At 41.3% G+C, this 19,055-nt stretch overlaps 2 protein-coding genes across 2 annotated transcripts; both read right to left on the reverse strand.

Annotated features, from left to right (window-relative positions):
- Positions 1 to 385: 385 nt before the first annotated feature.
- arid6 (AT-rich interaction domain 6) lies at positions 386 to 5,803 on the reverse strand. The gene is made up of 6 exons (XM_010877637.5): positions 5,616 to 5,803; positions 4,279 to 4,427; positions 4,108 to 4,160; positions 3,393 to 3,490; positions 2,518 to 2,659; positions 386 to 2,394 (listed from the first exon to the last, which is right to left on the reverse strand). The coding sequence occupies exons 2-6, from the start codon at positions 4,418 to 4,420 to the stop codon at positions 961 to 963; spliced, it is 1,869 nt and encodes a 622-aa protein (XP_010875939.2). The 5' UTR covers positions 4,421 to 4,427; positions 5,616 to 5,803; the 3' UTR covers positions 386 to 960.
- A 901-nt stretch (positions 5,804 to 6,704) lies between these two features.
- Positions 6,705 to 18,812, reverse strand: LOC105014935 (drebrin-like protein A). Its single transcript, XM_034297053.1, has 14 exons — positions 18,538 to 18,812; positions 15,893 to 15,948; positions 14,043 to 14,155; positions 13,105 to 13,179; positions 12,679 to 12,771; positions 12,259 to 12,336; positions 11,903 to 12,048; positions 11,745 to 11,817; positions 11,575 to 11,643; positions 11,209 to 11,323; positions 10,805 to 10,884; positions 9,788 to 10,711; positions 7,744 to 7,880; positions 6,705 to 6,765 (listed from the first exon to the last, which is right to left on the reverse strand). The coding sequence occupies exons 1-14, from the start codon at positions 18,621 to 18,623 to the stop codon at positions 6,705 to 6,707; spliced, it is 2,106 nt and encodes a 701-aa protein (XP_034152944.1). The 5' UTR covers positions 18,624 to 18,812.
- Positions 18,813 to 19,055: the final 243 nt, after the last annotated feature.

Here is a 19,055-nt window from a genome sequence, read left to right on the forward strand (position 1 = left end):
TGTTGTACTTGTATGTTGAATAGTTGTTCAGATGTTTGTAAGTGCATTGTTAATTTGGAGTATTGTACTTGTCTACGTTTGTTGAAATGAATGTCTGTAACGGTACAGTAATGCCAGATTGTTGCCATGTGTCTTTAAAAGGTAAAGTAAATTATATTAAGAAAAGAAAAAAAATGAAATTGTGAGCTCTTGCTTTGCAAGCCCCATTAATAATTAGTATGACGAAGAGTAGCTTTTCAAGCCTCCCCATTAATAATAACATTCTGGAATCATTAAGACCTTTATTGTGAAATATTTATAACATGAAAATGATTAATATAATAAACACTTTATATAAAAAATTATAATAAAAAAGCAAATAGAAAATAAAATATGTATTTACAAACAACATGTTTATAATAAAATGTCTCATTAATATTTGCATTTGTTTGTTAATCCACAAAATAGTATGGTTGGTAAAACAGCCATAGGATTGGACATTCTCAATAATTCTCAAAAAAGTCCTATTGCTGTCTGGGTGGTAAACCTGTTTAATTTTGTATCAAGCATACAAAAATGCAATTTCAATGTTAATTACATTTCAAAACAAACCCCTGAGATGATAGCACAATTAATAACAAATAACCTTTTAACTCCAGTACGTTGTATTTGCTTCAATAACAAAACACAGCTACTTAAGACATTAGTCAATGAAGTATGTTAACAGTAAGTCAACAGTAATGCTACAATTAGTCAACAGTAATGCTACAATGTCTCCTGAACTGTATATAATACTGAGACTGTACTGTAGATGTGTCTCTGTTATGTGTCAGGGCATTTAACTATACAAGATTATACATGTATGTGCAGTCAACTATGCTTTTCAAGTTTTACACTGAGTAACTTGTAACAGTGTAACTCATCCAGATTGGATCATGATTTCGGTAATTAGCAGGATTTTGTCTTGCTTTTCCAATCTATTCACAGGGAGCTTGAGATGAGCCTCTTTAACTTGATGAACTCCTCAGTTGTCAGTGGTCCTAGAGAGGGAATTGTGGGGTTCACCATCAGAGCTATACCAGGATTTTCTGCCCTTCCCTGAGATACGTCTAGACCATATCCCAGGGACGTGGAGCCTACACCATCTTGCCTCATAGTTTGGCTGTTGGGGTGTCTATTCAAGGGGACTGGCTTGGCCCTGTCCTGTAGATCTTGGGGGTGTATGGGTTTTGGGCGGTAAGGCCTCCTGGAGGCATCCTGTTCCTTCCAAGGACACAAGTCTTGGCTGTCTGTGTTACAGAGGATGCTGTCTGATGGCTGAGGCTTGTGGCTGGAGAACTGGTAAGGCTCCATAGGGAGACAGGGACTGGAAAGGAGCCTAGGCAAGTTCTTGTGCTTTTCCAGACTCTTCCCAGAATCCCTGTCCAAGTTTCTGTGATGGCTGTGGGAGACTTGGTCAGCATGGGTAGCCATGGCGGGAGAGTTGTCAGACCAGGCCAGATCCCTTTCTGTGGTCTCTAAGCCTGTGGTCTGACCCAGTGTTGGGTCTGGTAGTGTTGGACACTTCAAGGATAGAGCCCCATGCCGGGAGCCAGAAGGCCCACACAGCAGGCCTCCTTTAATCAAGTCTTGGAGCAGTGCCAGTGGGATTTGAATTTCCATCCTTCCCTCTGTCTCTGTAGGAGGACAAAGAAGATTGGAGCTGAGATTGAGAGGCTCCAGACTGTTCTTGGGACTTTCCCCTCTCATCACCCCTGTAGACCAATCTGGGTACTCTCTCTTTGGCTGTTTGGGGACGTTGGCCATGGAGGGAGTGCTGGCCCTACGATTCTGCAGAAGATTTCGGACTGGGGACACTGTCTTCATGCGTGTGCTGTAGGCCGGGGTTGGGCTGCTGGAGGAACCCCCAGAAGAGGAGGAAGTGAGGTCAATGATATAATCATCTCTGACTGCCACAGGGTAGTGATAAGACCTCCCTGGAGGTGACTCTCCCTCACCTGGCTCACAACCCTCATCTTTAGCCAGCCCCTTGACAGGGTACAGGGGGGATGGCGTGTTTAAGAACTTTGGAGATTTATTGGAGGGAGGAGGGGTAAAGGATGAAGCGGGGTGAATTCCTGACTCCAGACCAGATCTCTTGCGACTGAGGTTGAGTGGCTCAGTCCAGCCTGAGGTGCACTTGTACCGGTCGGCCAGGAAGCGCAGGCGCTCCAGAGGCTGCTTGGCACTCTGTGCCTGCCCTTGAGTGGAGGTGAGATAGGAGGACTGGGGGCCAGGTTGGCTGCTGGAAGTAAGCTCTGGGTGGACGTACTGGGACTGAGATGTCTCCATGGGGTGACCAAGGTGGTGGTAGTAGTGATGGTAGGGAATAGGGATGATCCGCAATCTGGAGTCGGTCAGGAAGGTGTGATGGCTCTGAAAGGAGAAAATACCAATAATGAGCTGTCAGTTCATTTCAAAATATGTGTGGATCTTCGTTTCATTGTCTGTGTAGGTAGACATGCCTGCATGTTTAGGTTTTCCTCTTGTGTATCATACCTGGTGTAGGGATGTCATGCTACACTTGGCTGTCCTGGAGCACTCATCCTCCTCACTGGAATGTAAACGCTTCTGCTGGCGTGGCGGCAGAGCATCCGTGTAGTCTCCTCCTCTTATGTGACACTCGTATGGCAGTAGCAGCCTGAGAAACCATAATATACGTTTATAGAGACTGAAGAAAACCAAAGGTAAGAAAATAACCCTGGTAATATGTTTTTACTGTTACACAGTGGGTTCTTAGTTACTTCCCTGACTGAGGCCCTTCTGGCCGGGTGACATAGTTTGGGGGTACTAAATTCCTCCATTTCACAATGATGTAATCCACTTTTCAGCAGGCAACTTGCAATGCTATAGGATATTTGTATAACTTCTTCCAGATTTATGCCTCAACGCATTTCTATCTTAAGGTCTACAGAGGGTTCTGTGGACTTCATGGCTTGGGTTTTGCTCCAATATATGCACTGTGAGGTGTGAGAGCTTATGCAGACGCAAAGTGTGAGAGCTTATGCAGAGGCAAAATTACTTTCTAAATCATGTTCGAAGACTTGAATATGCCACAGGTTCAATACATTTCTAGAGGCCTAGCAAAAGATTTTCCAAAAACACAGCTCAATGTCGTGACAAAACATTTGAATAATTACGTAGCTATGTACATTAGGTATTACAGCGTTTTATTTATTTATCAATAAATTTGCACAAATAAATATAAACGCTTAGTCATAATGAGGTATTTTATGTAGATTGATGACAACAATTGTAAAGTGTAATCAATTAGAATATGCCTGTTACACATCAAAATGTGGAGGAAGCAAAGGGCTTTAAATACTATGGCGACGCCACTGTGTTAGATGTGTGATAACTTTTCTTTGACATACTTCTCGTAGTGTCTACGTGTGCAAGTGGCTGCACTGGTACTTCTAGGGTTTCCTCCCAGGATGTTGTATACTTGTTTCCACATCTGCTGGGCTGTCACCTGGTAAAGATTCAGAATTATTTGTCGCAACACTGTGCAGTATGTATGGTACGTAACATAGTTATATTCTACATTGAATATAACTGTAAAAAAAAAGACATCTGGAACCCTATCTTGTGAACTTTTAACCTTATCAGAACAAAAAATATAAGCCTTTTTATTTAATGTTTGTAAAAAAAACACTATTGCCTAAAATCATAGTTTATAATAAAACTGTTATATCCATGAATCTATGATGTTTATAGATTTGAGAGCAGTTAAATGTTTTCATTCCCATGTTGTATTCAAACCTTGGTATGAAAGCCAGTTATAGAACTTAACAAATTATTATCAATACCAGTAAGAATATCTCCCTCTAGTACAGTAATTTGAGATTTGTTTGCGTACATCAGCAGTAACTTCCGTGAGAAAGAAATGTATCTGAAATGTATATAGATTGTTGACACAGACACAAGACCGTTGGGATCATCTTTCAAACCGCAGTTCACCAAGGAAACATACTGTACACTTCATTTCCTGCTCAGATATTTTTAAGTGATGGAATGATGGCTGTTTCCTGTTAATTAAAAAACATTACAAAACGTAATTCATATTGGAAAGTAATTAAGTTATTTTACCTGGTGGTAGCCGCCGAAGCTTTTCACAGTTTTGTACATCATGAAAAGATCGACTAGAAATATAGGAACAACAGACACATTTCAGCTACAATCAAGAATTCTGTGAATGCAGTGTATGTTTTCTTGTGCATTTGGTATGAATGTGCATATTTCTGTGAATATAGTACTCACTCTGTTTGAAGCCCAGGTGTGGTATTCTCTCTATAGGTGTATTTCTCTTCTTCATGTATGTGTATAGTTCTTTGAGGAAGGTCTCTCCCAACTCTTCCTCCTGTTCTGAGGGTCTATTGTCCTGTTTCTCCTCATGAGACATTGTCTGCCTGAGAACAAAAAAACACACCCAATGTACTCACAATATTATCACAGAGTTAACACCAAATACAAAAGACAACAGAATCATGCTGTTCATGCACTGGCATTCATAATTATAATTTTTCATAATATGATTGGCTGCAGATTAAACAATGAGTTTGAGAAATAAAGAACTTCAACATGTTTCTCTGTTTATTGTATTTTAACCGGTATTAAATTCTCAACCTAATATTCGACTAATCAAAGTAAAACATGCCTATGTGTTTTCAATGATCTGAATCAACCATATGTTTGTCTGTGTCACACTGGCACCAATGTCACCACCCAGGCTGGTCATAAATCAGCAAACATGCCACCAAGCGGACTGTGATCACTGCATTGATCAGAATCATGATCACTGCAGGCACTGTTTTCTAATACTTTCACATAACTGTTCTGTTTTCTGCGCCGAACAATGACGGACTCGGGGGTGCACCTCAGTGAGGTGCAGTTTAAATACTGTTGTATTTACTATTTTATGAATGTTTCATTCACATATTGGCATTTTGCTATAAAGCTCAACCGCCAAAGATGCAAAACAGTTCATCAATCTGTGAGTTCTGTGTCTCACGCTAAATATAGTCAACCCATTACGTATTTACTACCAGAACCAGAGGTAGCAAATTTGATCTGAGACACAAATCTAATGTAATCAGAAAATAGAATGCAGAATGCACATTTCTATTACAGTTGTTTTGAAACACCAGCTACTTCAATATTAGTCTCCCTAGGCAGACAGGCAGCCTGCAACAATGTGAACAATGTTCTGGCATACACTGATAGTTCTTTTACAAAGTGTTATTGCCCTAGGTCTGAGATTTCCAAGACTTCAAGCTACAGGCAATTCAATGTCTGTAAAATCTCAGTAATTCACCAAACATTTTTAAACCCTTAAAATAAGCACACATATCCTATTTGTGATTGGAATAGCCTTTAGGGGGAATTGCATATTCTCTCTATAACTTTGATTAAATAGTTGATTGATATCTAATGAAAATCTGACCATAAATCAGCCAAGAATATTAAAAATGTATTTAATTGTATATGTTTCAACATTTGGTCTCAATGCCGGCTCCTGGCTAAAGAGACTTGGAAATTAGGAATAAACCAAACAAACTGTAAGAAAGCAATATAAGAATATTAGTGGTTGTGCTCACCTGTGATTTTAGTGACAAATGGAGTCGGACTGGTCTCAGGCCTCCACACCAGGCTGAAGCACATTCAAAGCCTCTATAGATCAGTACATATATCTCTATACAATAAAGACTGAGCTCCTGTTATGTCTACTCCCGTGTTCAACTGCCGAGACAGTATTGTCATCTTACCCTATCACACAGACGCTAAAACATGTTGAATGACATCACAGTCCAATGCTCTCACGGAGGTGAATACCCAGGTATGTTATTTGTGCTGGGAGTTGGAAGTCAGACCTGTCCAACCTGTCCCTCAGTGGCTTGGCATCAAAATATTTCACATAATAAGTCTGAAAATAAGGAAGGAATCGTTCAGAGAAAAGATTTACTGTTAAATGTGACATTGCCCTTTGCCCAGTGAAGTTCATCATTATCATATGTTGTTTTAAAATATGATGTATGGCGTAAACTGACAGATGTTTTATTGAATGCACCTACAGTACATATTTAATGGGCTTTCAGGAAATGGGTTAATAGGGTCCAGTCTGCACAAAATTATAGGCTATTTTAATAATGTTTATACTTAGTCAAAATGCAGCTATAAATTTTATATTTTATTTATAGTACTTGTTGTCTGTCTTTCTTCCTAAAGCTAAACAATCATTAAATCTCAAAGTTCAACTTTTTAGACATTGCAAGTCTTGAATTGAAATGCAATACTTACATTTTCTCAACCTATCATTTTACCCATTTGTTCACTACAACAATTGTTGTGATGTCCAATTCATGATTATGGCCTTGACTTGCAACAATCAAAGCAGCTGCAGGATATTTGATGATCACAATGTCTTTCCTCCACAGCATATCTTGCCCTCAGCTGGGATGTATTTGCTAGTTTACATGTGCTAAATAGAACACAAACCTCAATGGCCAGGACTGAGCTCACAGGCACCTAACATACCACAACCCTGTCTTGACATCTGTACCTTGGGCAGCGCTCATCTAATTGGCACCACGACCACCCTATGTTGAACCCCTGGATATTGTTGGTATGCTGCAATCAGGACTCAAACTGATGGCACCCATGATGCAGCAGTACTGTATGACAGTGACTCAGACCACTGCCTGACTCAGTTGACCCTCAATGTAATAAAGGCTCAGATGCAACTTAATCCTGTTATAAACGCCAGAAAGACAGGAAGTTTCACATTCTGAACACAGTTGCTACTCATTAACACCTTCTGAAGGAAAACATAGATAAGACTAGATGCGCTGAGAATGTTGTTTTTGTATCGATTTCATTTAATTTTCATATGTTCATGCTTGATGAGTGGCAAATAGCAAAGCAATACAGGAGTACTAACAGCCAAATTTACAACCATCCAAATACAAGATTGAATGAGTACAGCAGTGCAGATCTACAAACAGTATAGCAAGGAACCAACAAAAAGATCACAACAAAATAATAAAGATAAAAATCAAAACTTGGAAAGATGACAGCAGAGAGTACGTAGGTGATTGCCAAACAATGAAAGCCTAGAAAGGAAGTAAAATCAAGGAGGTAACAATGCCCCTTCAACAAATATTAAGTTTCTCTCCCATTCTGTCTTTCTTGCTCACTATCCCTCGTTCTTTCTCTCTCTCATATAATATATATATATATATATAAATTATATAAAATAACCTGGTTGCATAAGTGTGCACACCCTCTTATAACTGGGGATGTGGCTGTGTTCAGAATTAACCAATCACATTCAAACTTATGTTAAATAGAAGTCATTACACACCTGCCATCATTTAAAGTGACTCTGATTAATCACAAATAATGTTCAGCTGTTCTAGTAGGATTTTCCTGACATTTTCTTGGTTGCATCTCAGAGCAAAAGCCATGGTCCGCAGAGAGCTTCCAAAGCATTAGAGGGATCTCATTGTTGAAAGATATCAGTCAGGAGAAGGGTACAAAATCATTTCCAAAGCATTAGATATACCATGGAACACAGTCATCATCGAGTGGAGAAAATATCACAACAGAGATATTACCAAGAACTGAAGACGAGAAGAAAACTGGTCAGGGAGGCTTCTAAGAGGCCTACAGCAATATTATTGGAACTGCAGGAATTTCTGGTGAGTACTGGCTGTGTGCTACATAAGCACGTTTGAAAATGTGTTATGGTCTGATGAAACCAAGATGGAACTTTTTGGCCATAGTTCCAAAAGGTATATCTTACACGGTACTGACAGATGGCAGGAGGGTGGCTCTGAGGTGACAGAAATATGGCGGTGAGAATTCTGAAACAACAGCATAAACAATGGTGTTATCTTAGAACATTTTAAGTACGGGACATATTTGTCATGCTGTGAAATACTCATTGATAGTGTCAGGTTTTTCTGCGTCGTTTATCAAACCGGCCCTGTGTGTCTCAACCCTACCCTCATTTCACTGAAGATGAGGAAAAGAATAGCACACATACTTTATGGATTTATTAAAGTAGTCAATTCAATTATTTTAGTCATTAACATACTAAACCATACTTTTAGTTAAAAAATACAGTGGGGAGAACAAGTATTTGATACACTGCCGATTTTGCAGGTTTTCCTACTTACAAAGCATGTAGAGGTCTGTCATTTTTATCATAGGTAAACTTCAACTGTGAGAGACGGAATCTAAAACAAAAATCCAGAAAATCACATTGTATGATTTTTAAATAATCAATTAGCATTTTATTGCATGACATGAGTATTTGATCACCTACCAACCAGTAAGAATTCCGGCTCTCACAGACCTGTTAGTTTTTCTTTAAGAAGCCATCCTGTTCCCCACTCATTACCTGTATTAACTGCACCTGTTTGAACTCGTTACCTGTATAAAAGACACCTGTCCACACACTCAATCAAACAGACTCCAACCTCTCCACAATGGCCAAGACCAGAGAGCTGTGTAAGGACATCAGGGATACAATTGTAGACCTGCACAAGGCTGGGATGGGCTACAGGACAACAGGCAAGCAGCTTGGTTAGAAGGCAAAAACTGTTGGTGCAATTATTAGAAAATGCAAGTTTTCTAAGTTCAAGATGACGGTCAATCTCCCTCGGTCTGGGTCTCCATGCAAGATCGCACCTCGTGGGGTATCAATGATCATGAGGAAGGTGAGGGATCAGCCCAGAACTACACGGCATGACCTGGTCAATGACCTGAAGAGAACTGGGACCACAGTCTCAAAGAAAACCATTAGTAACACATTACACCGTCATGGATTAAAATCCTGCAGTGCACGCAAGGTCCCCCTGCTCAAGCCAGCGCATGTCCAGGCATGTATGAAGTTTGCCAATGACCATCTGGATGATCCAGAGGAGGAATGGGAGAATGTCATTTGGTCTGATGAGACAAAAATAGAGCTTTTTGGTCTAAACTCCACTCGACTTGTTTGGAGGAAGAAGAAGGATAAGTACAACCCCAAGAACACCATCCCAACCGTGAAGCATGGAGGTGGAAAAATCTTTCTTTGGGGATGCTTTTCTGCAAAGGGGACAGGACCACTGCACCGTATTGAGGGCAGGATGGATGGGGCCATGTATCGCGAGATCTTGGCCAACAACCTCCTTCCCTCAGTAAGGGCATTGAAGATGGGCTGTGGCTGGGTCTTCCAGCATGACAACGACCCGAAACACATAGCCAGGGCAACTAAGGAGTGGCTCCGTAAGAAGCATCTCAAGGTCCTGGAGTGGCCTAGCCAGTCTCCAGACCTGAACCCATTATAAAATCTTTGGAGGGATCTGAAAGTCTGTATCGCCCAGCGACAGCCCTGAAACCTGAAGGATCTGGAGATGGTCTGTATGGAGGATTGGGCCAAAATCCCTTCTACAGTGTGTGCAAACCTGGTCAAGAACTACAAGGAAACTTATGATCTCTGTAATTGCAAACAAAGGTTTCTGTACCAAATATTAAGTTCTGCTTTTCTGATCAAATACTTATGTCATGCAATAAAATGCAAATTAATTACTTAAAAATCATACAAGATTCCGTCTCTCACAGTTGAAGTGTACCTATGATAAAAATTATAGACTTCTACATGCTTTGTAAGTGGGAAAACCTGCAAAATTGGCAGTGTATCAAATACTTGTTCTCCCCACTGTACATTTCTTGTTTAACTGTTTGTGATGGTTCCTGTTCCTGAGCCATTCAGCTTCACACATACTTTACTCCTACTCAACCCGTTCAATGGATGAAATTCAGGATCAAGCCCTTCCTCATCTGTGATCTTAATGGATGGCTCCTCTTCCTCCTCCTCTACCAGCACTTCCTGTCCTTCCTCATCAAATGACTCCATTTCCAGGTTAATGTTAAGCCCAGGTTGTTTTTCTTCCAGTGCTACAATGGGGACTGGAATGGGTTGAACTGACTGATTTGCTGTGCATTGACTCATTGGATTATTACTGGTAGATGTGGACTCCATAGTGGACGCTGAGAGTCCCAGACCAGAGAGACTCTCTTCTAAGGCTGGACCAAACACAGCGAAGGTTGGGTGAAGATCTGAGAAGTTCTGGGTAAAGTAGTGCTGCTCCTCTGTAGCTGGGTTGATGGGTGGAGTTTCAGGGCTATAGCAGGGACCTTCCAGGGATGTGTCTAACTCGATGGGTGAGGTTATAGTATCTGTTCCCTCTTTTCCATCTAATGTATCCTCTTCTCCTATTCTCTCCTCTGCTTCTTCCTTATCAGTCTTCCTAGCCATTTTGTCCTTTTCAATCACTTTTCCCTCAATTTCTTCTATTCCTTCCATCCCCTCATCTTCATATATCATTGCTTTCATTCTGCCCATCCCTCCTCTCTCTTCTATTCCCTCCTCTTGAACCTTGTCTTCCTCCTCTCTTTTATCCCCCGCAGAAGGGGTGGCTTTTATCTCTTCCATCTTTCTCTCCTCAATATCCACTTCAATTCCAACGCTTTCTCCCTGTCCCTCTGTAAACTCTGCCTCCAGCTCTCTCAGTTTGCAGGGGATCTGAGGCAGCGCCGACAGTGGTCTGGAGGGGTTTAGAGATGAATGGCGGACCTGTGGGAGAGAGAGGGTCTGGGATGGGACCAAAGGGGTCCATGGAAGGGGGAAGGGGGTTAGGGAAGAGACCTGAGGAGGCATGGAGAGGGGAGCGTTATGCTCAAGAGAGACTTGTTGGGGGCAGATGAGATCAGAGGATTTGGAACTAATGCGGGGAGAGACCATTGCTGGAGTAGAGGGTTCTATCCTTCCAAAACAGCTGTCTGTCAGGCTCGGTTGGTGTGGTCTGAATTTAGGCCTCGCTATGGAAAGAATGGAGAACACAAAAACTGACAGGTTAAGTAGAAGACATGATTATCAATGAAGGCACAGTGGCTTTGAAAGTGGCTCTTCAGACCCATTTACTTTCTCCACATTTTGATGTGTTACAGACTTAATTCATGATTGATTATGTACATTTCTTCCAGTTGTTGCACATATTTCTAAAACTTGCTTTCAATTTGTATAGATTGATGGAAAGAAAGAGTCTATAACACAACAGCATGTGGAGGGAAGAGGTCTTTCTGAAGGTGGTAATATCTTATTAAAAACCCTTATCACTCACACACACTCACACATGCACACACCTTTGTGTGGGGATCCCGATGTGGGGGATGAAGAGCTAGAGGAAAACGAAGTGGTCAATTGCTTGAAAAATTCCCGTGGATTTGCAGAGCGTTGAGACAATAGTGCTGCTGCCTCCTGTAGGATAGAAAGTGTATTGCACCACACATGCTACTATTTCAGTGAATGTAATGGCTTATCGGCTGTCATTAAACCTTCAGGTAATACCATTATCGAAATTCAACCATAAGTCGAACATTGAATCCAAAAAGATTTCTAGAGATAATAAAGATACTTTCATATAATTAGTCTAGAGTCTAATGAGAGGTAGGAACAAGGCCTGTATTTGAACTGTGTGCTAAGTTATAAAATATGGAGGCAGCACTCACAGCTACTCTCTGTATAGAGTCTGTGTGAGCCGGACCATGTCTTGTCTCTTGCTCCCTCTGCCGTTGCTCCTGCACATGGTGGAGGTGTACCACATGTAAGAGATGCAGACATACTGTATACTGTATGCCCCCCCCCCCCCCCCCCCCACACTCCCCACTCCCTCTCTTACCCATCTTAGCCATTCTTGTTTGCAATTCCCTGCTTCAATCTGGTCTTGCAGATTCCTGAGATTGGCGAGACCACTTTTGAGGAATCTTTATTATTATTACCTTCATTATTATGAATTTGAGATCTCATGCGTGGACTCATTTGAATGACTTTACTGACCTCTGTTTCTGTACCGTTTCCTCGTTCATCCTCCTCTCCCTTTCTTCTGCATTCCACCTTTCCTGCTGTATCCGCTCTCTCTCCCTGCGCCTCTTCTCCTCTGCTGCCCTCCGGCGCTCCTCCTCTCTCCTCTCCTGCTCCTCTCTCTGCGTAAGAGGTGGTTTGTGAAAGAGTCAGTCTGGCTTAAAAAAATTGACATTTCCAACCCCTTTACCTCAGAATAGTATAGATATAGATATCATTTGAACCATGTATAGTCTTGTATTACTTATTGCTTTATTCCATTAGATATTTAACCTAAGTGCAATGAGCAGCAGGTTTGGTTAGAAGTTGATTTAAGACAGGGCCCTACTTACTTCTGCATGTGCCCAGAAAGAATCCCTGTTCAACTTCCAAATATCGGCACCAGCTATCATACTCATGCACTCTGAGCCCTGTTAAAGTAGACAGAAAATAACTACGTTTTTCTTCATTAATTCTAAGGTGCTTACATGATCTTAAGGCAAGTGCACTGTATCTTATACAGTGGCCCCCAACCAGGGGTAGTAGGGCCCCCGGGGGTACTTGGCCTCTCCACAGGGGGTACTTGATAATACTCCATAGGCTTACTAGTAAAATTAACATGAGGGGGTACTTCAGGGGTATTCCAAGCAGTGCAAAATTCTGTCTGTGGTAGAATAACAAAAAGGTTGGGAACCTAAGAGCAATGTAAGTTAGACGGGCAACATGGCCCTCAAGTGGACGAGTTAAGTAATGCACCGACACCACGGTCTCACCACAGTCTCCTCTTTCTCTTTACTGAACATGTCCAGTACCCTCTCCTCTGTTATCTCCTCTGTAGAACCTGCCCTGAGAAACACATGAGCCTCCTGAGAAAGGGAGTTGATAGAAGATAATAAAAGGATACACAAAGAGAAATATGTTATCTAACTAAACAGATATGATAACAAATACACAAAAGTACCAAAAGGTTTGCATAATAAATTGACTTGTTTTCTCTGAGATGTTTTATACAATACAACTGTAAAATATCAACTGGGCTACTGAGCCCTTTCTATTACATAATGAGAAAGCTTCGGCAATGTATTACATCATCCATGATAAGCTTATTACAGTAAATCCCAATGGACCACTTGCCAGTTGACACTGGAAAATGTTCCAGTGTCAGTTGTATTTTGGGTCTGTAATATCCTATTTTTCACCTTGAAGAAACCTCTGATGGCAGGAACGTGGCTTGTACACTCTGCCCGTCGAAGATCATCAACCTCCTCCCCAACCTACAAAGACCAGGCAAAAGCACATTCATTTGCATTATCATCATGAAATATTTAAGCAATAAGGCATGAGGGGGTGTGGTTTATGGCCAATATAGCATGGTTAAGAACTGTTTATAGGCTAGGCGCATTACAGGGTGCCTGGACATAGCACTTGGCCGTGGAATAACCCCTATATCACAAAGCCACAAGATGCCTTATTGCTCTTTATAAACCATTTATGAACGCGAGTAGTAAAAAGTGATGTGATGTCATACCCATGGTAAACAGTCTTGTATACCACAGCTCTCAGCCAATCAGCATTCAGGATTTAAACCACTCCGTTTATAAGGTGTGCTAGATATTAGCCTTTTCGTATAGTGGTTAAAAAATGTATATTGCACCAGGTTGAGTCAAGGGAGAGAAGATAAATTATTTATTGAAAATTGCATGATTGTTCTAGATAGTAGACTCTAGGCGTGTCTACCTAGAACAATGCATTTCAATTCTATGGCCCACAAGCCACTCTCCCACTTCTACCCCAAAGCCAAATGGTCAATGTAAGCATCACACACACCTGAGGTTGGCAGAGCGTGAAGAGACAGAATCTAACCAGATGTACTTTTGTTCTTAGCTTATCTAGCTTATCTAGACATTAATTGCAACAAAACAAACATCCAAAATGCTACAGGTGTCATACCACGGCTATCATCAACAAGCATTCAGGATACAAACCACCCAGGTTCAAATGTTGCTTATATTATTATTATCTTAGTATACAAGGTTTACTCATAAAACACCAGCTCTGTGTACTTATTTTGTGTGTGTGACTAATGTATTGATTCAATAATGAACTAGATATGGTTGGATTGAAGTCAATAGCTCACCCAGGCGATAAGGACAATGCAGGACTGTCCTGTGTCCTCTGTGACCACCCTGCAGAGTCCGTAGAGAGGACAATTGAGGGGGAATCTTCCGACCAGGTCAGACAGACCGCCAGCTGAAGGCGGGCCGTGAAAGATTTATTAGGGGTTCCATAGATATTTTATTAGGGGTTCCACCAATTATACTTTTTCTATCCACTATTATACCACATCTAACAATTTGGCAAAAAACAAAAGCAATATAATAAGACTTAGGAGGATGTATTGGAGACATTCTTACGAACATTACTTTGCTCCTGAATTGAATATTACGTTTAACAAAACATGCCCACATAAATTAAATGTCAGATTTTGTGATTGTGACCTTGTTTATTCACAGCAAAGCTGAGGCATATTCCGCAAAACCATTCTGGTTCCTATCACTGCTTGCTCAACAAGGAATGACATAGAAAGGCCAAAGCCACATTCTCTATTGCAATGCTAAGCCAACTGGTCACATGGTGGTGCTATAATGAGCAATTAAAAATACACCCTCAGAAAGGTCATGCCACTCACCCTCTACGATGAAGAATTGTGACATTTCTGTACATTGGTGCCAATCCTCACAACAAACAAATGTGTTCACCTTAATGAATTTTCTGCCATTTTGTGTAAAGGTCTCTTAGTGCAACATAACACTTTTACATCAAACAACATGTCTTATTTCATCAGTTAAACATTCACATGGGCTTGTGACCCAGATTCATATCCTTGGAAAGGATGATACAAATTGTCTCAGCCCAGCCGAATTCGTGGCAGAAATGTAGAACAGGGTTGCATTGCCACTCTTCTGACTATTTGTGACAGGCTGGACAACTGCAAGCTCAAATGTGGTTATAACATTAAAACATTTTATTCTCCGCTTGGATGGGTTATTCCAGAATACTTCCTGGTTGAGCAAGCAGTTTGATAGGAACCAGAATAGCTTGGCAAGATATGCTTCAGCTTTCCTGTGACGAAAGGTCAACATCATGAAATTGGACACGATTTAATTTATGCGGTTTTACATACTCATTTATGTGTTTTACATACTCATTATTTAATACAAGAGCAAGGTAATGTTATTAAGAATGTCATCATTTGCATCATTATATGTCATGTATATAGGTATCTCTATGACATAATAGAAAGTAATGCATCATTTAGCTCACTAGTGGAAGTGACACACCAAGACACACATAACAGCAGTGCCGTATTGGCTTACCGACCTCTCAGGGTGGGCTTAGCACAAACGCATACAGCATAACTCTTACAGAACTCATATAGAACCCAAAAATGTTATACATCTTTAAAACACTGTCAACACTCAACATTTGCCAAGGGATATGTTTAGCTATCCTGTAAAGTGTGGTTTAGTTTGGCAGCATGCAGGAGCTGTTCGACAGAAGAAAAAAAACGAAAAAACATTAATGCGAGTTAATTGGCTAGTGTAGACTGCTGGGAAATTACATGTTTAACGACATATGCAAATACTTTTGTTGTTATGTACAAATTTTTGCAGCTTTTAAAGTAATCAGTTAGTTAAATGGTCCAAAATACAATCAATAGCAAACTGCATTATCTACAGATGTACAGAAGTAGAATTAGGTTATTTTAGGGCAATGTGTGCAGTCTTTTTTGTCAGTCACTCCATGGACTGGGCATCATGGCATGGCTGTTTGGAGCTGTTATTCAAGCATTTGAACGTGTGTCTTCAGAGGGTAACACACAGTTACATGCAAAAGGCAGTTCAAATCTGAATAATACAATGTCGTTTTGCTGATTTCATATTAGTCATCAGAGGGTAGGTCATGGATTGTAAGTTGTTTGTTTACCTCCAGAATCAAACAGCTTGAGGTTGTTTGTGATACCATCATACGCAAAAATTGCCCTGCAAAACATACGGAAGAGAAAAAATTTAATCTATTACATTATTTGACACAGTAATGATGTCAACTCCACAGTGTTTAAAATATTGGGGACAAATGATTCAGTATCCTGAAATGTGAGTGATTATAGAACAGTGAATCCATTGTATCACAAAGCTGGCAACATGCACAATGGCACAACTTGGAACTAGCATGCATAACTGCCCTTCTTTTCTATTTGAAAAACCATAATTACAGGCATCACTTGGGTCACCTGTAATCCAGATCAAGCCTAATACAATGGGGGCCTTTTCTGTGTATTGGTTTGGAAAACAGCCACATACATTCTTTACGAGAGCCCCTGGATGAGAGAGGGATCATAGGTCAAACCAAGGGACCAGGCTGAATTATCTAGGTTTTTAGCTTGATGCTCAACCAGCTACATGAACTGAGAACTGATAGCCATCAAGAGCTCTGGAAGGATGAACACAGGTCCATTCACAATTTATAGGTTGCTATGAAAGTATACTTTACCCTACAGATTGCTGACTGACACAGACCCACACACACACACACACACAGTTTTTATTTTCTATCCCTGTAAGGACCAGAGAAATGATTCCCTATTTTTTCCCTAACGTTAATTCTTATATTATCCTAACCTAACCCTAACCTAACATTTATGTCTACACAACCTAACCAATAACACCAAACTCAAAACCTAAAAGCTAGTGTAAATTCTACTCTAAATAAAACGCCTATAATAACCTTTTTCCTTCTATACTAGCTAAAAACATTATCGGTACCTCAGTTTAAAGGTTTAACTATCTTTCGGGGGACTCCTGCTCATACGGATATGGGGGCGGAGCTTCCTCTCGCTCTGGTGCCCCATATAGATTCGGGGCGGAGTGTCCTCCTGCTCCGGCGCCCCGTCTTGATTCGGGGGCAGAGCTTCCTCCCTCCATCCCTTCACCCTGTCCTGCTCCGGGGGCGGAACCTCCACCTGTCCTGGTGCTGTGTCCTCCTCCTGGGGCGGAGCCTCCGCCTGTCCCGGCGTCCTTTCCTGCCTCAGGGGCAGAGCCTTCACCTCTCCCGGCATCCCTTCCTGCTCCGCGGGCTGAGTCTCCACCAGTCCCGGCGTCCCTTCCTGCCTCATGGGCGGAGACTTCACCAGTCCCGGCGTCCCTCCCTGGTCCAGGGGCGGAGCCTCCACCTGCTGTTCTGACGCCACCTGCTGTTCTGATGCCACCTGCTGCTCCGGTATCCCTCCTGGTCGGGGGCGGAGCCTGCCCGCACTGTCCCGGCGCCACCTGCTTTCCAGGGGCATCTGGTGTCCAACCCTCCCCCGCTTGGTTGTTCCTGTCTTGCGGTCGGGAGCTTGCACCTTGGGGTGGGGGGTACTGTCAGGTCCTGGCTGGGGGCCTCTAAGCAATCTTTATGCTCCTGGTGGCCATAGTCAGGACCTGACCGCAGAGATGCCTAGAGGCACCTCTGTGGTACTGTTTTCTGTTCTCCCCAATTAAAGACAGCTGCGTCTAGTTGTCTCTAATTGGGGACCCTATTTAAGTTGTTCTGTTTGCCTTTTAGTTTGTTGGTCATTGTTTTGAGTTTGTCTGTGGTGCTGCGCCTCTTCAGTTCCGGGTTGCACCTCTACTTTTGTATTTTTCTGTTTTTAAAATTATAAGGAGGATTCCCTATAGCTCTGCGCCTCGGTGGCCTACCTCTGAACCCTGACACATAGGTTACATTACCCATCCAAATAATTAGATTTCCTTATTTTTCTTCCTGATGTTACCCTACTGGAAAAACACAATTGGAATATAAAAATGTATAGTCTCGTGTCTATGAAAATACTTTTGTTTGATTGTTTAAAAATAACACAACGAAAGTCACAAAAACCTTGTTGGGATTCGAAATAATGGAAAAAATATAGACAGATTTAAGATAACTATTCTGACATATGTCATAATGAATTTAGAGGAGAAAGTGTTGAATCAATTCCAACTACGAACAATTAGACGTTATCTGCGTTGGTCTTCCGGTAATAATTTTCCAGTTTGAATTATAAATTCAAAGAATAAACATTTATAAACCAGAGGACGAATTCATTTTAGCACGCATTCATGCGCTGTCAAACGGCAAGATGCCCCACTCAGTGTATTTTCTGCTCATACAGAACCAGAAAATAATCGTATCTAAAATGTAGAAAACTAGTGTATATCATTTACATGCACATTATATTCCATTAGCAGAGTGGCGCAGCGGAAGCGTGCTGGGCCCATAACCCAGAGGTCGATGGATCGAAACCATCCTCTGCTAGCTTGGTTTTGCCTCCTGTACGATAATTCAGGTATAAAATTTACACTAATAACTAAAACAGTTTGTGAGAGTCCTTTCTTAAGACACGTAATCATAACAAATATGTTTTGCTTATAGCTGCGATCACAGAATACCCACTGAACATTTTCTAGAACAAGAATAGCCCACTGGCACTGTGGTGACGTGAACAGTATGCTATGACGCATACATTTCAATTGAGTTTAAAAACAGATTAGAAAACAAGCAAATCAAGTCTGAGTAACACCACTTGGATAGGTAATGAATAATCATACCAATTTATTGATGATCTTGGGTTCAGGACGTCCTCTTTCGCAGTCAGCAAAGATAGGCTGTAGATATCTAAATTAATTGCTTGCATTTTTGGTGACTTTAAAAGTTTAGTTTTCTCCAGCTCGATTCAGTTCACAAGATGCATAATCTACATTGAGGCCTACAAAAAAGACAAGACATCAGCCAAGAGTGTTTCATCACATAATATTGCACTGAGCTTTGTTTTGAATGTGTAGGCTAATTGCGTGTTTGGGAAGAGTGAACCTATCGTTCAGTAGTAAAGTGCGGTGGTGTTCATTGGCCACACCTCTAGGCAGGCAGCTCAGTATTTGTGTGGGTGTGTGTGCGCGCGTGTGTGTAAAGTTTGTGTGAGTGAATGACTTGCTTTTAGCGTTTAGATTACATGCGAAAATCCGGAAAGCCAGTGCCAGAATGATTTTGCAGCATTTCTTTAAGTCTTGAATGTAGCACGCCTGTGTTTTTATAAATCTCCAAACGGCTAACAATTATGTGTATATGA

This window comes from Esox lucius, chromosome 14 (assembly GCF_011004845.1).
Source record: "Esox lucius isolate fEsoLuc1 chromosome 14, fEsoLuc1.pri, whole genome shotgun sequence".
Taxonomy (NCBI): domain Eukaryota; kingdom Metazoa; phylum Chordata; class Actinopteri; order Esociformes; family Esocidae; genus Esox; species Esox lucius.

Bases quoted from the DNA above. Each gene is read 5' to 3' on its own strand.
- arid6 (XM_010877637.5), bottom strand. From the start codon at position 4,420: ATGTCTCATGAGGAGAAACAGGACAATAGACCCTCAGAACAGGAGGAA. The intron at 3,491-4,107 runs GTAAAATAACTT...AATCTTTACCAG, and splicing joins GCTTCGGCGGCTACCACCAG to GTGACAGCCCAGCAGATGTG. The intron at 2,660-3,392 runs GTATGTCAAAGA...ATGGTTTCTCAG, and splicing joins ACACGTAGACACTACGAGAA to GCTGCTACTGCCATACGAGT.
- LOC105014935 (XM_034297053.1), bottom strand. From the start codon at position 18,623: ATGCAAGCAATTAATTTAGATATCTACAGCCTATCTTTGCTGACTGCG. The intron at 15,949-18,537 runs GTATGATTATTC...TATGTTTTGCAG, and splicing joins CCAAGATCATCAATAAATTG to GGCAATTTTTGCGTATGATG. The intron at 11,644-11,744 runs GTAAGAGAGGGA...CACCATGTGCAG, and splicing joins AACAAGAATGGCTAAGATGG to GAGCAACGGCAGAGGGAGCA.